General features: G+C 39.4%; 1 protein-coding gene across 4 annotated transcripts in view; it reads left to right on the forward strand.

Moving 5' to 3' along the window:
* The window catches only part of frmd6 (FERM domain containing 6), a 188,603-nt gene that overhangs the window by 110,748 nt on the left and 56,981 nt on the right, over nt 1-20,874 (forward strand). For all 4 annotated transcript variants that reach the window (XM_048537817.2, XM_048537816.2, XM_048537819.2 and 1 more), the window contains 2 exons: nt 7,639-7,902; nt 10,749-10,839. In XM_048537817.2, the coding sequence (XP_048393774.1) occupies nt 7,804-7,902; nt 10,749-10,839 (190 nt within the window). In that variant the 5' untranslated portion in view covers nt 7,639-7,803. The remainder of the gene's footprint in view (nt 1-7,638; nt 7,903-10,748; nt 10,840-20,874) is intronic.

Consider the following 20,874-nt stretch of genomic DNA (forward strand, 5'->3'; position numbering starts at 1 on the left):
TATTGTAATTATACCCGTCTCCACCACTTCCTTTGGCAGACCTTTCCATACGTACATCACCCTCTGTGTGAAAAAGTTGCCCCTCAGTTCCCTTTTAAATCTTTCCCCTCCTACTTTAAATCAATGCCCTTTTGGACTCCCCTATACTGGGAAAAAGACATTGGCCATGCACTCCATCTGTGCCACTTATCGTTTTATAAACCTCTATAAAGTTTATAAAATCAGCCTCAGCCTCCAACACTCCAGGAAAAATAGCCCAAGCCTGTTCAGACTTTGCATATAGTTCAAACCCTCCAATCCTGGCAACATCCTTATAAATCCTCTTTGCACCCTCTCAAGTTTAACAGTGTCTTTCCTACGGCATAGAGATCAGAATTGAACACAGTATTCCAAAAGTGGCCGAACTAATGTCCTGTACAGCTGCAATATGACATCCCAACTCCTATGCCTAATGCACTGACCAACAAGGGCAGGTCTACCAAATGCGGCCTTCACTATCCTGTCTACCTGTTGAATGCAATCATGCCTTTTCCTGGAACAAACGTGAAAGCAAACAGAATGGAGTTAATAGGTCCTGATCTAAGGGATAACTGTCAGTTGTCATGGACACGATCAAGAGTCATTGCCATGTGTGGGGACGGTCCAGCAGAAATGTCTATCATTCTGTGTGTGTGTCTCTCTCTCTCTCTCTCTCTCTCCCCTCCCCGCCCCCCCCCGTCTCTCTCTCTCTGTCTCTCTCTCTCTCTCTCTAATATACGTATGATATTTGTATCTAACTTTTTACCTAAATTGCTCTCTCTGCAAATTTTCTGTTGAAGGAGGAATAAAATGCCTTCAAAGACATTGAAAAGACACATTCTCAGCCAGTAAATGAAAGACTGAAGATCAGTGTGCAGACAACATTGTGCTGATGTCAAACAATTGAAAGGAAGCAAAAGAAAACAATTTATTGAATCCTGTGGCCTATACTGGTGCTATTGAACTGTTTTCTCTCTTTCATGCCTTTATCCATGTCTTGTCCATCTTTGTGCATTTGTATGCTTTTGAGTGGGAGTTTAAGAAGAGAAATGGCTTTAAGTGATAGTTATAAGTTAGTAATATCTTCCTGTCATTGGTTAAAAACAATCTGTTTGCAATTAATAGTTATCTTACTAAGTGCACAAATTTGGCATGCATATTATTTCACGCTTATTAGACCATCAGAATTGGACAATTCAGTGCATTATTCAAATTTTCAGATTTGTTGTGACTCAAGACCAGTGGGGCTTGATTTTACAATGCACTGTCTTCAGGTGAGTCATGAGTAGTAAGTGTATAGTAAATCATGTCTTAAAATGAACAGAGAAGTTTGCAGCCAGGCTTCATTACATTTAGTCAAATGGGATATTAGTGTAAGTGAATGCTTGCAAAGGATATTCATAGTCACTGCACAGCATAATACAATGGACTTATTTTTAACATCGCTGTGTTTCTTTCTTTCAATTAGCCAGCATTCATTCACATACTAGATCTCTCATCCTATTTTTGAATTTTCTACCTTATTCACTATCCTTTCCCAAATCATCCTCAAAATCTACCTCTTACTGTGTTTCTGGCTACCTGCCCAGTGCCCAGCACTAATGCTCTCAAGATTGTTGTAGAATATATTGAAGTTGAGAGGCACTGCATTAAGGCGCTGTGGGAAACGAAAAGCATGGAGGATGTGTGGTTTTCCTGTGCCCATTGCATTGCAGTTGTCAACCTGTCCTTTTTGAACAAGTAATTGATTTTGTAGATGTCAGTTAGCTCACCAGTTGAAAGGCTGATTTGCAATGCAGATTGTGACCAGTAGTGCACGTTTAATTCCCACACTGGCTGAGGTTACCAAAAAGTCCTGCCTTGCCTCTTGCCTGAGACACCATAACCCTCAGCTTAAACTCCACTGATTGATTATCTCTCTCTAATGAGAGAGCAGTCCTATGGTCCTTTGGGACGATGGTGACTTTACTGACTTTATTGATTTTGTTGTACTTGTGGTACATACAAGAAAATTGCCCATGGTTTCCAAATTGAAATACAAGAAATAAAATCTTCTGCCCAGGCAAGTAAGTAGGCACAAGTTATATACAGTTGAACAATTAAATTGAAAAACATAGCTTTTGCATAGATTTCACATCAACACTATGCTTGCCAAATGATATGACTATGTCTGTTAATTTCCTTCTATTTCAAGTTGCAGAGTCAACTGTTTGGGTCTAGTGATCCCTCTAAATACTAAAAATACTTGCTCTGAACCTCAGAAAAGACAGGATAAAAGTTCCAAGCATAAATATCAATTGTGCTGAGAAATTTGATTTGTGCTTCAATGTAATGACTCCGGACGGGTTTGTACTAGTTTGAGACCTGGGCTATAAATAATGAAGATTACGATTGAGAACAGAGATAATGGGAACTGCAGATGCTGGAGAATCCAAGATAACAAAGTGTGGAGCTGGATGAACACAGCAGGCCAAGCAGCATCTCAGGAGCACAAAAGCTGACGTTTCGGGCCTAGACCCTTCATCAGAGCTGATGAAGGGTCTAGGCCCGAAACGTCTGCTTTTGTGCTCCTGAGATGCTGCTTGGCCTGCTGTGTTCATGCAGCTTCACACTTTGTTATCTAAGATTACGATTGAGCTCTGAGTAATTTTGGGCTGCTTGCTGGAGCTTGGTGATTAGTGAGTGTAGAAAATAGCTCAAGCTTTGGGGAGCTGGGGCATCAGGTTTGGGGATTGGGAAGGTAGTTCAGAGGACTTTTTTGTGAAGTTAAGATCCTGCCTACTTTTCTGGGCACTTGAAAATAATAAAAATAGAAATTCTGAGGTCCTTTAGTAACATAACTGAGTGGACAGTACAATCAGTGAGTGGGGTGCTAACTGTGGGCATATTCCAGGGTATCAGGCAGAAGTGATGTTAAGAAATTTGGCTTTGCCACACTAGTAGGTGAAACTAGGGAAAATGGGATAGGAAAAGTGTGTGGAAGGATTAAGCTCAAGTAAACGTGGGGAGGGAACATAACTAGCACAAACTGGGTGAGCTGAATGACTAAATCAGCGAACCTGAATTCAAATAGTTTCCCTACTGCATCTGAATAATTCCTTTGCCTGTCAGTTATTTTTAGGGCATGGAAATCCATAATGCACCATAGTCCAACTGGTTGAATGCAAGACCAATTATAACATTAATGATACTAATTAATCATTTTACCAGTAACCAGCCAGTCTCAACTGAACCTAGCCTTGACTCATTAGCATCACCCTGTCCTCCAGCTCTGCTTGAACATGTCCTGTGAACATTTTGACCATTGCATGTTATTGCAAATTGCCAGCTTTATGAATTCTGCAAACAAGTCACCATTTCCTCCAGCCTACAGAAGAATTTACAAATTCTTTAATGTTCATTGCCTTAACATGATAAATGAAGGTACTTAATGTTTCCTCTTGTACCTTAACAGTAGATAGCTCCCAGTCTCCCACAACATAATCATAACATGCTTAACCGGCAGAGGACTGTTCCTGTCATCCGTGGGCTGTTTTAGAAGTTTCCATCAATTCATATCCACTCTCTCTGCTACAAATGTGAAAACTTGGGCTTTTCAATGGGCAGGGGAGTAGTTCCTGATATGGGGAAGATCAGATGGTACCCGAACACTAGTAGGGATTGGTCATCTGGGTGGTCAGGTGGTACCTGAGAGCTGGCTAGCTGGCACGGCTGCTGTTGCTAGAGCTGACCCTGCTCCTGAGATGGTTTGTTGGGCTTCTGGCAAATTAAGGCCGATTCTGGGGGATCCCTAGCCGTTCTGGGAAGCTTGGCAAATGTAACTATAATTGATACTGCAATACAGACTGTTGAAAACTCAGCTGAAATGGTCAAAATTGTGAAACGAGGTGAATGAATAATTAAATAAGTGTGTGGTTTGCTCAGATTTTACAGCAATGCATAAGCAATGATTTCCCAATTTACAGTTTCCACCTGATGTGGTTAGAAGTGGTTGAGCCAGTCCTATTATCAGTTGTTGTCCTACCTAACCTAGATCAAGAAATGGGATTGCAGTGTATGGAATAATGCTGCATTGTGAGTCAGTTATGTTGTGAGTCAGTCGGAATTTTGCATGCTGAAGTAAATACACAGATAAGTCACCTTTTGAAAATGGTAACTAGAAGTGAAGGAACATTTTGACCATCGTGTGTTATTGCGAATTGCCAGTTTTATGAATTTTGAAAATAAGTCACTATTTCCTCCAGCCTACAGAAGAATTTACAAATTCTTTAATGTTTTTTGCTTTAACATGATAAATGAAGGTACTTAATGTTTCCTCTTGTGCCATAATAGTGGATAGCTTCCAGTCTCCCACAACATAATCATGAGACATTTTAAAACAGTTACAAGACTATAGCAAACTGCTGCTTATTTATCTCTGACTTGCAACTCATACTGATTATTTTGATAAACTGTTCAAATTGCACAATTGTTATTATGATCAGATTAGTGGGTTCGAAGAAGCTTATTTCATTTTGGGAATTTTTAAATCCTTGTTAAATCCCATTGAAGTAAAGTGCTACCAGTGATTTGGTTTACTGTGTTTTGGTTGAAGGTATGAGTTTTGCTTTCTGATATTTGTAAAATTGACAACGAAAGATTGTAGAATTATACAGTACAGAAGAGGCCCTTTGTTATACATTACAGAAGAGGCCCTTTGGCCCATTGTGTCTGCACTGGAAAAAAATCTGCTGTAAATCTACACTAGTCCAACCTTCTAGCACTTGGTCCTTAGCCCTGATATACAGCTACTTTTCTTTCCACCTTGTCCATGCCCCTCATAATCTTATGTACCAAAATCAGGTCCCCTCTCAGTCTGTCTGCTCACAGCAACCTTAGCTTATCCAATCACATCCGTACCATAGTGTGGAGACCAGAACTGCACACAATACTTCAGCTGTAGTCTAACCAAAGTTCTATATAGCACCAACATAACCTACCTGCTTTTATAACTTATGCCACAATTGACAAAGGCAAGTGCCTTGTATGCCTTCTGAACTATGGAATGAACCTGACTTTCTGCCTTCAAGGATATGTGGACAAGCACCTCAAGATCTCTCTGTTCCTCTGAGATTCTTCATGTCATGCCATTCACTGGCTACTCCTTTGTATTGTTACTTCTTCAAAAATGCACCACCTTGCATTTATCAGGATTAAATTTCATGTGCCACTGATCTGTCCATCTGACCAATCCGTTTATATATTCCTGTAACTTAACACTTCCCTCCTCTCTGTTACCCATCTGGCCAATCTTTATTGTAACAAGGTGTGGAGCTGGAGGAACACAGCAGGAGGAACACAGGCAGCATCAGAGGAACAGAAAAACTGACGTTTCAGGTCTGGACCTCTCTTCAGAAATAGGGGAGAGGAAGAGGGCTCTGGAATAAATGGAGAGAGAGGGAAGTGGTGATGGAAGGTGGATAGTGGAGCAGCTAGGTAGAGAGAAGACAGATAGTTCAAGGAGATGGGGACAAGAGGGTGTTGCTGGTCTTGGGATGAGGTTGGGGTGGGGAGATTTTGAAGCTCGTAAAGTCCACACTGACACCATTGGGTTGTAGGGTTCAAAGGTGGCACATGACGTGATGTTCCTCCAATTTTTGGGTGGCATTGTCGAGACACTGGGGGAGGCCCAGGATGGACATGTCGTCCAGGAAGTTGGAAGGGGAATTGAAGTGGTTCACGACTGGGAGGTGCTGTTGTTTGTTGTGAACCAAGCGTAGGTGCTCTACAAAGCGGTCTTCCAGCCTCTGCTTGGTCTCCCCGATGTAGAGGAGGCCGATCTTTGCGTTGTCCACAAACGTACTTACCACAACCAATCCCCAATGCCTACCATTATATTAATGTCTGTATCATTTATAAATTCACAAAGAATAAGAGACCCAGGACTGATCCCTGTGATACACCAGTGGACACTCCTCCAGTCGCGCACACAAACACCTACCACGACACTTTGTCTCCTACCGGTGAGTCAATTTTGGATCCAACTTGCCAATTTACCCTGGATCCCATGTGCTTTTACTTTATCATCAGTCTCACATGTGAGACCTTGCCCAAAGGCTGTGCTGAAATCCATTAAACTAAATCAATTGACATAGCCTCATCACTTCCTTGAATTATTCCAACAAATTTATTCAACATGACCACTCTCTGACAAAGCTTACTATCCCTGATCAAACCTGGCTTTTCCAAGTGGAGATTTAATTCTCTCCTTCAGAATTTTCTCCAATGATTTCCCACACTGGCCTGTAATTCCCTGGTTTACTTCTACAACCCCTCTTAAAAAGTGCAACCACTTTAGCTGAGTTCCAGTCCTCTACCTGCCCTTGGCCAGCGAAGACTTAAAAATTTGGCTTAAAGCCACTGTAACTTCCTCTCCCATCTCCCATGAGAGCCTGGGATACAACTCATTCAGACTAGAAGATTTTATCCATTTCAAAGCCTCCAAAAACTTCTCGGTCCCTATATTAAGCTGCTTAAGGCACTCAGTCACTCTTCCTGAATTTTGTACCTACATCCTCCTTTTCCACAGTGAGGACAGGTGTGAAGTACTTGTTTAACACCCTACCAATGTCATCCAGCCTCCAAGCAGAGATTGCGCTATGGTCCCTGTTGGGTCCTACTCTACCCCTGCCCTTACCCTTGATACACATAGTATATTGGGATTGTCCCAAAACTTACCTGCTGCTGTTTTTCATAGCCACTGTATGCTCTCCTAGTTGCTTTTCTAAGTTACCCCCTGGACTTACCCCCGGGTCTCTGTTGAATTGCTCCCATTGAACCTGTTAAAAGCCTCTCTTTTCCTTCTTCTCCAGTCCTGAATGTTCCGAGAAACGCGGAGTTCTCTGGGCTAGTTGCTCCTACATTTCGCCCGAAAGAGAACATGTTGTGCCTGCACTCTCACCAGTTCCATTTTGAATATCCTCTCAATGTTCTGCTGTAGATTTACCCAGAAGTAGCTGTTCCCAGCCTACTTTGGCCAGACCCTGTCTTGTTCTAATAAAATCCGCCTTCCCCCAATCCTAAATGCTTTTCAGACATCAGTAGCCAGATCTTCAGGTCTGTACCTTTTAAATGCAGAGCCTGGTGACTGACAAATTCTTTTAAAAGGATGTTTACTCTTTGAATGCAGCTGTCTAAAGGCATCTGTGATGTTTTGTGAAGCTACTCCCCCTCAAGGGAAATCAAATCATTTGATTCAAGTCACTACCTTTATGTAAGGATCTTTTGGCATAGAAAGGTAATGTATGCAGAGTATTCTCTAAGAAATCTAATAGATTTCCTCCTACAGCAGTAAGTTTTAGAAACTTAGACGTATTTTACTATATCAACACAAATTGAGCCTTGAGTATTAACAGTGTAACTGATGCTTCTACATGTTGAAAAATTACTTCTTATGACTAGTCTTAAAAGGATAAATGTATGCCTTTGAACCTCAACAGTCAATAACAATTAGCTAACTCACCTTTGCACTTAAGTCACCAGTTGTGTTTGAGCTTGCCCAATAAATATTCTAATGACAGCATAGAGTTTGACTGGCTTCTTTCATAGAACTATAATGTCTCACTTTTCTCTGCTGTCCAGCTGCAGTGAGTGTTATGACACATCCAGAGCTGTTCTGCCTCTTGCAAGTGCGTGATGAAGAGGATTTGCGTGTTACTGTAGTGCACTACAGCCCAATGCTCTGACTTGTAATTTGAAAGAACCCTGGGGTGCCTGGGAAAAACCTCTTACAGCTGACTTGGCGTGATGAGCAAGTTCACGTTTCAGAACAACAAAGTGATGCAGGACCGCCGCAGTGTTTGTGTCTTCCTTCCAAATGATGAAGCTCTCAACATTATTGTGAATGTAAGTTTATTCCCATTTGTTTTTCTATTGATTTTAGTTCTTTAAATGATTAATTGCCATTGTAATGGTTTCTACCACATTAAAAATGTAAAACATTATATCCATGTAGTGTAGTTTTCCTTTGGACATCCCAGTTATTGTCTTTTCTAATTTAGCCCATTATGTCTTGAAATATCATCAAAATAAAAATTATAAAATATAATAAAAATTGTGACCTAACGCATGGTTACATTTTATTATTAAAAACATCTGAAATTAAAACTGCAGAAAATCACTAAGGATATTACAATATCAGCTATAGATGTAATGGGACAGAGCTAAGGGTAGTTGATATAGTAAATTATAAATCTCAACTTTTTGTTTTGTTATGAAAAACAATAAGGTGGTGTGACTGTCTTTTTAACTTGTTTTGAAGAGAAGGTATATTAAAAACCCACTTAATTTTTTTTTAAATATTCATCCATCATTGCCAAGCAAGCATTGTTTGTGGGCAACCATTTTTCTGTTTATCTTCTGATCTGGTTCTTGGGTAAACTATGGCAAAGAACAGGAATGCCAGTGAAGGAACTAGATCTTCAAATTATTTCCCTTTCTACCTCTCATAGAATCACCAGATGTGTTATGGTGCAGATGAAGGCCATTCAGTCCATTGTGTCTTTTACTGGGTCTCCAGATGACCATCATGACTTAACACCATTCTTCTCCTTTTTTCCCTGTCCTTTTAAATGCTTCAATTGAACCAGCCTCTATTACCATTCTGAAGCAGTACATTCCAGATCTAAATCACTCGCATGATTTTTTTTCCCTCTCTTGTCACACTTCTGCAAATTACTTTGAACTTTTGCTTCTTTGTTTCTGATTCTGATGCAGGAACAATTTATTCTGTTCTGTTCTAACCTGCTCCCTCATGATTTTGGAAACTTCGACCAGATCTCCTCTGGGCTGTCCGTAGAGAACAACCCTAACCACCGCATTTTTATCTTCATACCTAAAGTTTCTTATTCCTGGAACTGTTTTTGCCAACCTCCTTCTGCACTATCTAATAAGTTCACATCCTTATGCCAGAATGGTGCTCAGAGCTTTAAACCAGACTTTCCAATTCTCAGAAACAGTCGCTTTCTATTTGATGTATCCATAGCTGAAGTCAAAATCTTACTGTGTGAAGACTTAAAGGTGCAAGTCCTAATACACTGTAGCAAAACATTGGATGACATATTGAGATAGCGTGCCAAAAAAAGCAATTTTGATCTTGATTAACTATGCTTGATTGTGTCTGAGCTATCCAAACGGTTTGCTGTTGTTGTTCAAAGCTTTTCAACAGCTTTTATCATTGTCAATTTTCAGACTACCTAATAATGAGTTATTGGTTTAGTTTCAGTAGATTAGACTTGTGTGTTTTAAAGCAGATGAAGTTACAGGGTGCTCCTGAAATGCTGCTGGGCCTGCTGTGTTCATCCAGCCTCACATTTCATTATCTTGAAGTTACAGGGTTATGGCAAGAGACCAGAGGAGTGGGACCAGTTGTAGATTGCTCTAACAAAAAAAGCCAGAAGCAACACAAAAGGTTGATTGGCCTCCTATGTAGTAAACAACTGTAGTACTAAAGCCGTAGCCAGAATGCTGAAAGAATGTTTGCAAAGAAAGACATTTATTTCAGAAATAAATAATCTCACACAAATTGGAATGTTATTGCTGCATTATTACAACATTCAACTGAACCACTATTCTCATTATTCCTTCTCCTCTTCATTTCGCAGAGTACTTACTGAAAGAAATTTGACTAAAAATGCACGTGTGAAATATTTCAGATCCCAGACAAGTACAACATTAGGACTTTACTCATTATCAGTTTCCTTATTCTTATATGATGGGGCTAAGAAGCTAATCAGAGGGCTCACTGGAAAGGGAGTATCTCTGAAATTGAGTCAGACAGTAATTTTAGGTTCCTTAGCATTCGTATTTCTTTAGCTTTCTCTGATGGATGTGAGCAATTAGGAGCTAGGCTTATCTATGCACAGCACTATGTCTGTGCACAATTTTCTTTGTTTTGCAAATGAGATACAATTCACTTGAGAACATGAATCCATTTAGCTGTGAAATTTCCCTCAGTTTTTAAAGTAATGATCCAAAACTCTCAGTATGGAACTTTTCCTTCCAAATGCTGCATCTGTCTGTTACTTCATCTTGTTTATATGAGCCTCCCTTACCATTTTAATTAATTACCTTTGACCCAAATCTGAAAGGGAGGATAATTCATATCATGAACAAAGATGCAAAAATAAGTCTTTTTGTGACTACTAGCACATCCATTTTTCTTGTGTACATCCCCCCACCATTGAAAGCATCTTCGTGCTTAACCCAAGCAGACATATTGTTGAAGAATAGAGACATGCCTAACCGGTCTTCATATTTTGGAAAATACTGCAAGCAGCTATAGATTTTAGTTGTTTCTCTGATCCCACATATTTTGTTTGTAAACGTGCCTTAAACATAAATATGCCAATATTTAGAATAGATTAAATGCATCTTTTCTACAGTCTAAATTATCTAAGATATTAGTAGAAAAAAGCTCTACTTATGAACTAAATTGCTATGAAACTTGGCATAATTTCCACGCTGTATTCTCCTTGGAGCAGGGAATATTATTGCAGCTGTGAGAGTGGGCTCACAATTGCAGCATGTAGTCAGTACATTGAAATAATTTTATTTTAATATTTTTATATTTAATATATTGGGTAAGCTATTGCCTGCTTGGTTTCAGAGTTTCAATTTCTGTGAAGGCAGAGAATCTCAATGTCTGCTTTGACAAAATACTTTCAAAATATCATAATATTTCCTTTTTGTAGGTTAAAGCCTTGTGCCAAGAATTATTCGTTCAAGTCTGCGACCTTCTAAGGCTGAAAGACTGTCATCTGTTTGGACTTAGTGTCATACAAAGTAAGTGAGACTGAAAACTGACTAACTCCATAACAATGAGGTAAACTGTATTATCTGCAATTTATCCAGTTCTTTGGAATCCTGTCGACTGCTGAGAGTTTTATTCACAATCGCAATTTTTGATCTTTTCATTTTGATGGCTTCATTTTAAATGGAATTATTCATAATATGCTACTGTGCCTTAACTTTTCTCTCATGTAGTTAAGGCATCGCAATTTATTTTCTCAATTGCCGACATGGCTGAATGTAAGTGAAGTAAATGAACTGAAAAAGTAAAGCTTCAAAACAAAAATATTTTTTTAAAAATCAGTAGTTTCCATTCCTTGAAATGGGTCTTTGATTTACTTGTTCAGGGTATTGACAATCTGTGGGTGTGCGCGTGTATCTTCAACCTCTCTTTCTGTTCTTTAGGAACAGCCCCTTCGACCCGCCAAGCCTGTGCTGACCATCATGACCTAATTAATCTAAAAGCAAACCTGCCATTTTTCGATCCGTGTCCCTCTATTCCCTCCCTATTCATGGACCCATCTAGGTGCCTCTTAAATGTCTTCAATGTGCCCACTTCCACCACCAGTTCTGGTTGTGCATTCCAGGCTGCTTCCACGCTCTGCATGAAAAACTTCCCTCGCATGTCTTATATAGTACTGCGACCCAATATCACAACATTTTGCCATACAATGCATTACATATACTGGAAAATGACAGTAACTCTTGGCTAAGCAAATAATAAGCTAAGTACAAGTGAAACAACAATGACATTTGAGGAAAAAAAGGAAACAATTGACTACAAAATGTATTATTATTTACCAGAAAATTTAGATAGTGCCTTTAACATAATAAAATATTTGTATTCATTCACACATGTATTATAAAACAAAATTTGACACTGAACTACAAAAGATATTGGGGCAAAGAAGTGGGTTTTAAAGAGCACCTGAAAGGAGGGGATTGGGGGGTGGGTGCTGCAGTGGAGAAAGCCAGAGGTATTTTGGGAGAGGATTCCAGAAGTAGGGGTCTTGAATGTGCAAAATTATAAGACTGCAGTTATCATGGAGGGATGCAGGAAAGTTGGTGGGGGGTGGAAGGGGGGGGGGGGCAAGAAAGATTTGAGCATGAGGATGAATAATTTAAAATGAATTTGTTAAGCTAACTCAGAGCCAGTATAGATCACTGAGCATAGAGGGATGTGTGAATGGGATTTGGTGCAAGTTACGTCAAGGCAATGCATTTTTAAGTTGGCCTTAACTTAAAGCATGGGAGAGTGGCCAGGAGTATGCTGGAATAGTTGAGTAAAGAGGTAGCAAGGACATGGATTATAATTTCAGCAATAGTTGAGCTGACTGGAGCAACGTTAAAGGAGATCTAAATTGATTGTTTTGGTGATGATATAGATATGTGATCAAAAGCTCACCTTTAGGTTAAACATTATACCAAGGTTGCTGAGTGTCTTCCAGTTACTAGAGAGAGTGACAATCAAGTGTGGAAAGACAACATTTATTTTAGAAACTGAATAATGAAAATTCTTTTTCATGTGTTTATTAAGATATAGTGAAGTTATGGACAGTTGAGCAGAATATGAAAACTTTCAGATCACTTTTTTCAAATTCCTCTTGCCCACTATGAAAGATGTCTTGAGGTAGTTCAACCATCAAAAGGATGAAAAATTTGAGGCTAGACAGACAAATATGGCTTTAAGCCAGATGCAAACACCGAAATCTGGGGCACATCTCTCAATACTCTCTTCAACCTGCCAGCCCTTATCCAACAGTAGTTTTTTAAAAATCCATTCTAAAGGTTTACCTAAAATACTCATACCTTTGAGGTTAATTATTATCCCTTTGTTTGGACTGTTATCAGAGATATTTATTTTGTCAAAGTTTCCAAGTAGCAAGATGTCTACCCTCCAGTTGGATGCCACTTTCTCAAAGAAATAGGCTAGATTGCTGAATCAGAATTTCTTTCTTTCTGAATCTATGTTAATTGTAGATGGATAGTTTATTATTATACAGATGATCTTCATGTTCAATCTTTAGGATTAATTCCATTGCGTGCAATAGAAGTCAAAAGGATATGAAGTGATCAGTGTTAGTTTTGTCACTCTGTTAATTTATGGTCACCAGATAAGGTTATTAGTGCCTCCTTGCTATCTATTGAACCCCCTCGCCTTGATTATCAGTGCTTCACAAATCCCCTTCCTAATCTCTATCAGCACATTAGGATAGATATCGTCTATCCCTGGGAATGTATTTGTTTTTGTTAATTTGCTAGTCTGGAGCTTTTACCTCATGGTGAAGTCCTTGGTATTATCTTTGATAACTTCTTCAGTGACCATGTCTCAGGTACCTTCCCATGTGAATACATGCAGAAAGAGTTGTATAAAACATTTACTACTTTTTCCTTGTATTTATATTCAAGCCCATTTAGCAATTGTTTGCCATCTCTTCTCTGTCTGCCCTCTTGCTGTTGTGCCTTTGACAGTAAGTTTTATTATGCTTAACCTCAGCTGCTCTGCCTTTTTCTTGTTCTCTCTTTAGTTCTCAATTATTTTAATTCTTTAAAACTCTTTCACTTCCTCCCACGACTTTGACAAGTCCATCTTTCTGTGTCTTACACTTGTAATCTCTTCTTATTTTTCAAATGTCTGCTTTCAAGTTTGTTGGATTTCAAAATGTATTTTTATTTGTTCACATGTCTGTCTTATTTCTCTTTAAATGTGTTTCTTTTTTGCCTTTCTTTTCAATTGTCGTGAATGACCTTCCCTAAGTTATTTGTGAAAGGTTTCCCTTGTTTTGGTAAATTAGCCCTTTTAAATTCATTTGCCAGGTTCCTGGTCTTGGGTATTTTTGACTCTTGGGTAATGTTAAAAGTTATTATTGTCGGTCACTGTTTCCCTAGGATGCCAAAGCTCTATTTCTTATACATTTGATGATCATCTTAAAAAAAAGATCAAGATGAGTGTTATTGTTTGTGGCCTCTTCAACACTCCAGCTCAAGAAGCAGTCATTAACTGAGTCTAATAACTCAGGCTCTAAGGATGTGGATTATTCTGTTTATGTTACATTGATTAGTCTTCCATTGAATTAACCTTCCCATTTTTACATAAAGTTTTTCAGTGTGGGAACTGAGCCGGTTAACTTTACCTGTTTGGCTGTAAAAACAATACTCCCAGATTACTTACAAGCTGGAATGAGGTCAAGTTTCAGCTGAATGGTTGCTCACACATGTCAATCAACATTTGATCACTTTCTCAAAGCTCGACTGGCTTTTAACTTGGGTTTGAATGAGAAATCTTTTCTTAATTAATATGGGAAGGATCAGAAAGCTGAAGGTAAATTTATTTTCTTTCTTGGAGTCAGGTGATGTAGGAGTTCTCCACAAGGCAAGTTTCCACTGCTTCTGTTCTACACTCTTTCCTTGCACCACCACCCACCTCAAGAGCGCCCCCTGTAAAGTCTTATCCCCTTCCAATTAATGGAGTGTTGGCTGACAATCCTCTGACCAATTTTCATAGCTGACATTCAATCCCCACTTCTCCACAGAAGGCAGTCATAAAATTACCTGGAACTTCCTGTTTCCTGTCAGAAACTTCTTACATTTATTAATAAACTTGGTAAATTTTGAAACCATTGGTTTCAGTCTCAGCTCCAAACTGCACTCTCAACCTTCTGACTTTGCCTTTTCTCCTTGCAACTGCCTGAGGTCAAACCAGCTTGTTCCCAACCTTGGGACTGGATTTTCGTGGAGACTGGTCATCTCCTTAGACCTTTGAAAGGCGGACAGGACCTGGATGCAGATGTCCTTGTCCCAACTTTCAACGGATCCCATTTTTTCAGGCAATGGGAAGGTCACAGGTTATGAATCACACAGGCAAGAAACCTGGACTCGTTAGAGCCTTTTGAAAATAGTGCTGTGTTGCCAATTTCTCTAATAAATGTGTCCTGTATATGGGAGTCTTGAATTTTAGGGAGTAGGCATAAATGGTATAGAAGGGTTAATAAGGTCTGTTTAAGTGTCATGGTCTGATGTTATTTAAATCTTCAGGCTTTTACAAACAAATTGAAAAATAGGCTGAAGCTATAATGTGGAACTTAAAATAGAAATGGCTATTGGAGTGGTTTTGTTGACAGTTGTCTGGTATAGGTTTGTAAAGGCTATTACCATTTATTCAGTTTAGATTGTTCATTGTTGAGATTTCAAAAAGATCAATTATTACAGCTGACATCATTATGAATGCTTCGTTGAACTTTAACAGCTTCAAAAATGGGGACAGGGCGCTTCATTCACATTCTTGCTGATAGTTCAACAGGCTATTAAAGGAAGAGTTATCTTTATGGTTACTGAATAGAAGTTGCATCTTTTTCAATAACGGATTGAACACTTGTGGAGATTTAACATCTTTGCATCAGTTTCATGACTGATATTCTTTTCTGTACCAACCATCTATGACTGAGAATATTTTTGGGTTACATGTGTAGTTTTATTTTGGTACCCCTCCATGTAGCTCCTGAGGTCTGTTCATACTGGATATTGGATGAGTAGTGGTGGATGTGGCATAGGAATGTGAGGTGCCTTGATAGACATAAGCTGACTAATTAGGTGGGTGGCTTTGGGAGTGTGAAGGTTTCTAGGTGTTCAAACGGTCTGGGATAAGGCGTATAACAGCTTCTAAAGCAAGCTGGCTAAAGTCCTAAAGAACCAAAGTGGGTCTTGTTAACTGGCTGCCTGAGCATTTGCCTGCTACAGAGTCTGTTCATGTGAGTCCAGTATCAGTGGGCCTGACTCTTTCATTTTCCAGGGAGGTGTGAGCAGGATAAAGTGTAGTCATGCTTTTAAGTTGGGGTGTAACTACCAAGTCAGGAAATTCCAAACTGAGCTCCTAGTCTCAGTAGTGAAAATCCAGCACTCGGTCATTTTTGATCCTGATGTCAACTTTCAATCTTGTATTCACGTTGGACCACTCATTTCCACCTGCGTTTCATCAGCCGACTTCATTCCTGTTTCATATCATTTACGGCTAAAACCCTCCATTTTTGTGTTGCTGGATTTGACATTTTCCAGCGCTGATCTTCCAAAGTCTAGCCTCTGTAAGCATTGGCAGCAGGGCCTTGGTTGACCTCCTGTCTTAACCAAGTCCCATTCTGCTATAGCCTCTGTACTCCTGACATACCCTGGCAAGCAATATCTTGATCTTAAAACTCTCATTTATATTTTCAAATTCTTGCATGCCCCCCTCCCCCCTTCTTTGTAATCGCTTCCAGTCCCACAGCCTTCAAGATACCTCAGTCCTCTAATCCTGGTCTCTTGTACATTCCAAGTTCTAGCTGCTACATCATTAGGCTGCACTGTCAGTCGCCTAGGGCTGAATCTCTGGAATTCTCCCCTTATTGCCAGTCCTGTCTGTTTATCCTTCTTTTATCCCTTAAGATACTCCTTAAGACCAATCTCTTTTGACAGAGCTTTTGAGTGTTGTGTGTAATATCACCTTATGTGCCATACTTTGTTTGATACTGTGAACCACCTTGGGATTTATCTTTACATGTTACAAACAATGGGATGAGAGGATCGTGTTTGTAATCAAGCCCCACTGCTCCTCCAGTCACTCCATTAATGTAAACGTTTTGGATCAATCACCAAAATGGCCAACTGGTTCCCTTTGGTACTGTTATCCAGAATATAGGCTTTCTTAATGAACTCAAAATAATCTGTTTATTGTAAAACACAACTCGAACAACAGTAAGTGGCAAAACTGATTAACATCTAGATTGTAATCCAGAATTGTAACCATCCCTTTTAATCCAAACACAGAAACAGGGAATTATAAAGACTCTGCACAGATGGTATTTTAGAAAGGGCAAAGGAAACACACACATTGGCTGATGATCTGAAAATTAATAGATACAGTTTGATGAACTCTGGCAGCTCATTGTGTTTCCTGTTGTTGAAATCAAATTGCTGACTGTTGTATAACAGAGAACATAGAACCCCTAAGGTGTGGAACAAATGCCCAACAAGTCCACACCGACCCTTGGAGCATCCCACCCAGACCCATCCCCTTATAATCCACCGATGCTACACATCCCTGAACACTACAGGCAATTTAGCATGGCCAATCCACCTAGCCTGCACATGTTTGAACTATGGGAGGAAACCGGAGCACCCGGAGGAAACCAGCACAGACACGGGGAGAATGTGCCAACTCCACACAGACAGTCACCCAAGGGTAGAATTGAACCTGGGTCCCTGGCACTGTGAGGCAGCAGTGCTAACCACTGAGCCACCGTGCCACCCAGAATGTTGGAAGATCTGTGAAACAAGGCTTCGATTCAGATCTAAACAGATTTTTAATTAATAAAGAAATTGAGGGCTATGGGGAAAAGCAAGACAGTAGATTTGAGGATTTTCAGATCACCCAATTTCTCATTGAATGACAGAGCAGAGTTGATGGGCTGATTGGCCTGCTTCTGCTTCTACATGTTATGGTCTTAGGTATGGAGATGAAGCAGTATCCAAGTTTTTAACTGATGGTCACAGTTCAGTTTTTTAGAAATTACAAAGTAATTAAAGCACCGATGTATAGAAGGTTCCAAAGTGATTCAATGAAAAGAGGGATAAAGAGAATCTTGCAGGCATACTGCTGCTTTAGGTGTTTTTTTTAAAAGCTTCTCCTTAGACTGCCTAGATTGGTGAAACCAAAATAACCAAGTCCAGAAAGGGTTGCTAAGCAACCATCAGCACAGCAGCCCCCATAGTCCAAACTGTCTAAATTAAGAACAATAAACTCTATGTCTTCCTTCCTGAAACGTTTAGTTTGGATATTTTTCCAAAATCCTTCGACTTCCTGTAATCAGCTGATGGATCACAGCCTGCATTAACCTACTGACTCATTTCCAGGAAACCACATGGGTTTCCTTCAAACCCTCATTAAAAATAAACCTTTTTAATCCAGAAAGTTCCCAAGCAGTTCAATATCTTTTATTTCTCACGCAGTCTGTAAACATAGATATGTAATCCCATCAATGCTGTTATCATGGATAAAGGGGGAATAGGCTGACTTTAAATTTTGATTGCTCTTCCCCTACTAAGACTGAGACAAGGTCTGGTTTGATTTAGATCCTTTCTCTTCTCCTTATCGTTCTTTCCGGAAGTAGACTGACGAATGCTCTCTAGCCCTAGTTTTTGGATTCCAATTTTTGAAATAGACCCACAGCATTAACCTTGAAGATGAAATCAAAGATAAGATTTATTAACAAATATTTTTAAAAAGGGAAATTGTTTTGCTACTCCATCCACACACTCAAGCACTCAGGAAGTTATTGAGTACAGGGCAAATAAGCAGTTATAAATTGAGTATTGGTAATCCAAGTATTAGAATCAGTCGATGTGGTTACAACCACCAGGCGGATAATGTTTTAAACAGATTGCTTGGTGAGCTGGGCACAGTTGTCATTCTTTTTATAAGCAAAGTGTAGGCTTCTTTCCAGCCAGCAACTTGGAGACAAAAATGGAGGGTCTAATGCTGGCAACTCGGCCTGGAGCCCTGAACACTCTCTAGGTCAAAAAGGAGCATTAAAAAAGAAGCAGGAGTCAGTCGTTTGGCCTCTCAAGTGACTGATGTGCTCCAGGCCTGAACTCTTACTTTGGGACAGCTCCTCATAGCCATCAAATACCTCAATATTTCAAAAATTTAGCAACCTTCTCTGGGTCCTCCACAACTTTCTGGGTTCGAGAATTCCAGAAATTCACTTCCCTTCAGGAGCAGAAATTTCCTGTAAATGATTGTTCCCTTATTCTGTAACTATGTTCCTTAGTTTGAAATCTCCCCTCAAATGGAAATCTTCTCAAATTCTCCCCTGCTCAAGCCCCCTCAGTATCTTGCATGTTTCAGTGACATCATCCCTTATTCTTCTAAATGCCAGTGAATAAAAGCCTAATTGATTTAGCTGTTGTTCATCATTCACAGTCTTCATTCCAGGAATCAGCCCGGTGACTCTCTTTTCTGCTGCCTCCAATGGCAATATGTCCTCTAATGCCAATATATCCTTTCATAAATACAGAGATCAGTACAGTGCACAGTACTCCCAGGTCTGTCCTCTCAAAAACCCTGTAGATGTAACAAGATTGATCCATTTTTAAACTCCAGCCTCCAGGCAATGAAGGCCAAAATTCTATTTGCTTTTTTGATTAACACCACAACATACCTGACAGTAAATTACTACAAAATTATAGAGGCAGTTTACATCATCTTGTCAAGTTTGTTAACCTAGCTTTGTTGACAAATTATTTCGTTTACCATTGTTACTGATATTGGGCCATATCTTCTTGAGAAGGGGAAGGATATCCATAGAATGAAGGACAAGTTAGGCTTCTCCATGCTGCCTATTCATGCTGGCCAATTGTTACAGTTGCATTGGTATAATGGGATCTTAACACATCTCTACTTTCTTAATTACGCAATGTGATATGGTAGGGCAAAAGTTAGTGTGGAGAGCACAATTTTAAAAATGGAAAAATAATCAATTACAATGATATCCTGAAAAACCTCAGGGTAATTTTTACATTAAAAGTCAGTGAACCTTTTTAGAATTGAAAGCATCAATAGGTGATGCAGTAGGACAATCATCTACTTTGATTATCACCACTTATTATACATCTCTCTAAAAATCTAAAGTAGTTTTAAAATAAATATGGCCCCAAACTTGGCTAAAAAAACTTATCATCAATTAACAGTGTATGCCCTTATTAATGCATAAATGCTAATGTAAGGCTAGGAGAAGTTACAAATTCAAACAATGTTGGACAACTGTGTAGCTTCCTTGACATTCTCTCCAAACTTAGGGCTTGCTATCAACCCCCCTAATAACGTCAAAACATTATTGAATTTAATGGAATAAACACATTGACCTTTTTTGCAGAAGGTTTTTGCAGCTATTTCCCAGCATAAGGACCCTGTTAATTGAGTAATTTGTGTTTCAAATAGCCTCACGTCTTGAAACCAGCTAGCAAGTGTGCATGCCAGGAAATGGTGCAGCCAGATGCAAACTGAACTGGGAACATATGAAAGGAATAAAATGCCTTACAAAGAAAAATAAACATGTTAGGAAATGCAATTAATTGATAGAGTTAGGAGCTTTAAACTAACTCTGCAAGAGTTTAGGAACTAAGAGAAAATATTAGAGAATAATACCAAAGTGCAGTCAAATACTGGAAGAGATAAATAACTTGCTATTTTCTATTTGAATGTTAGTTGAGAGCGTCAGAATAAGAGAGAAATTTTGAAACTTTCCGTATCAGGATTACACTTCATGTATGTGAATGATCAAAGCATAATAAATAAAATTGGGAGTTAGAGGTGCAGATTGCCATGTGTAATTATAAAGTGGTAGTAAGAGATTTGGCTGAAGGAAGGGCAAGATTGGGTGTTAAATATTCTTAGTTATAGGGTGCAGGAGAGACTGGAAAGGAAAAATGGAGATGTGGGTCAAGGGGAGCATTGTAGCATTGCAGAATGAGGATGTGACAGAGAGATCAAGGAAAGAAATGATTTGGCTAAAGCTAAGAGTGCAGTTACATTTCTTGGTGTAGTCTGTGCACCATCCATTGTGGTTAAACTGTGGACAAGCAAATCTGCAAATAAATTGATATGCAAGCGTCATAGAGTAGTTCTAATGGGAGCTTTAATGAGCTGAATTTTGACTGGGATCCTGGTAGTGTTGCGAATAAAGAGCAGTAAGATAGAGATATTTGGAGGGTCAGGGCAGGGAAGGAATGACTTGAGGTATTAAATTCATATTTTGCATCTGTTTTTATCAAGGAAGCAGAGGCTGTCCAGACCAGAGGAGACTCGGTCACTAGATGCCTTCTGAATTGATAAGGAGGAGGTTCTGGATGAGCTCGTAGTATTTTGAGTTGATATGGCATTGGAACCAGATGAGATGTATCAAAAAACATTGAAGGATGTGCAAAAGCACTGACCATAGTTTTTTTTCAATCATTACTGGATTTAGGGTAGTGCCACAGGACTGAAGAATTGCAACA

This window comes from Stegostoma tigrinum, chromosome 10, assembly GCF_030684315.1.
Source record: "Stegostoma tigrinum isolate sSteTig4 chromosome 10, sSteTig4.hap1, whole genome shotgun sequence".
NCBI classification, from domain to species: Eukaryota; Metazoa; Chordata; class Chondrichthyes; order Orectolobiformes; family Stegostomatidae; genus Stegostoma; species Stegostoma tigrinum.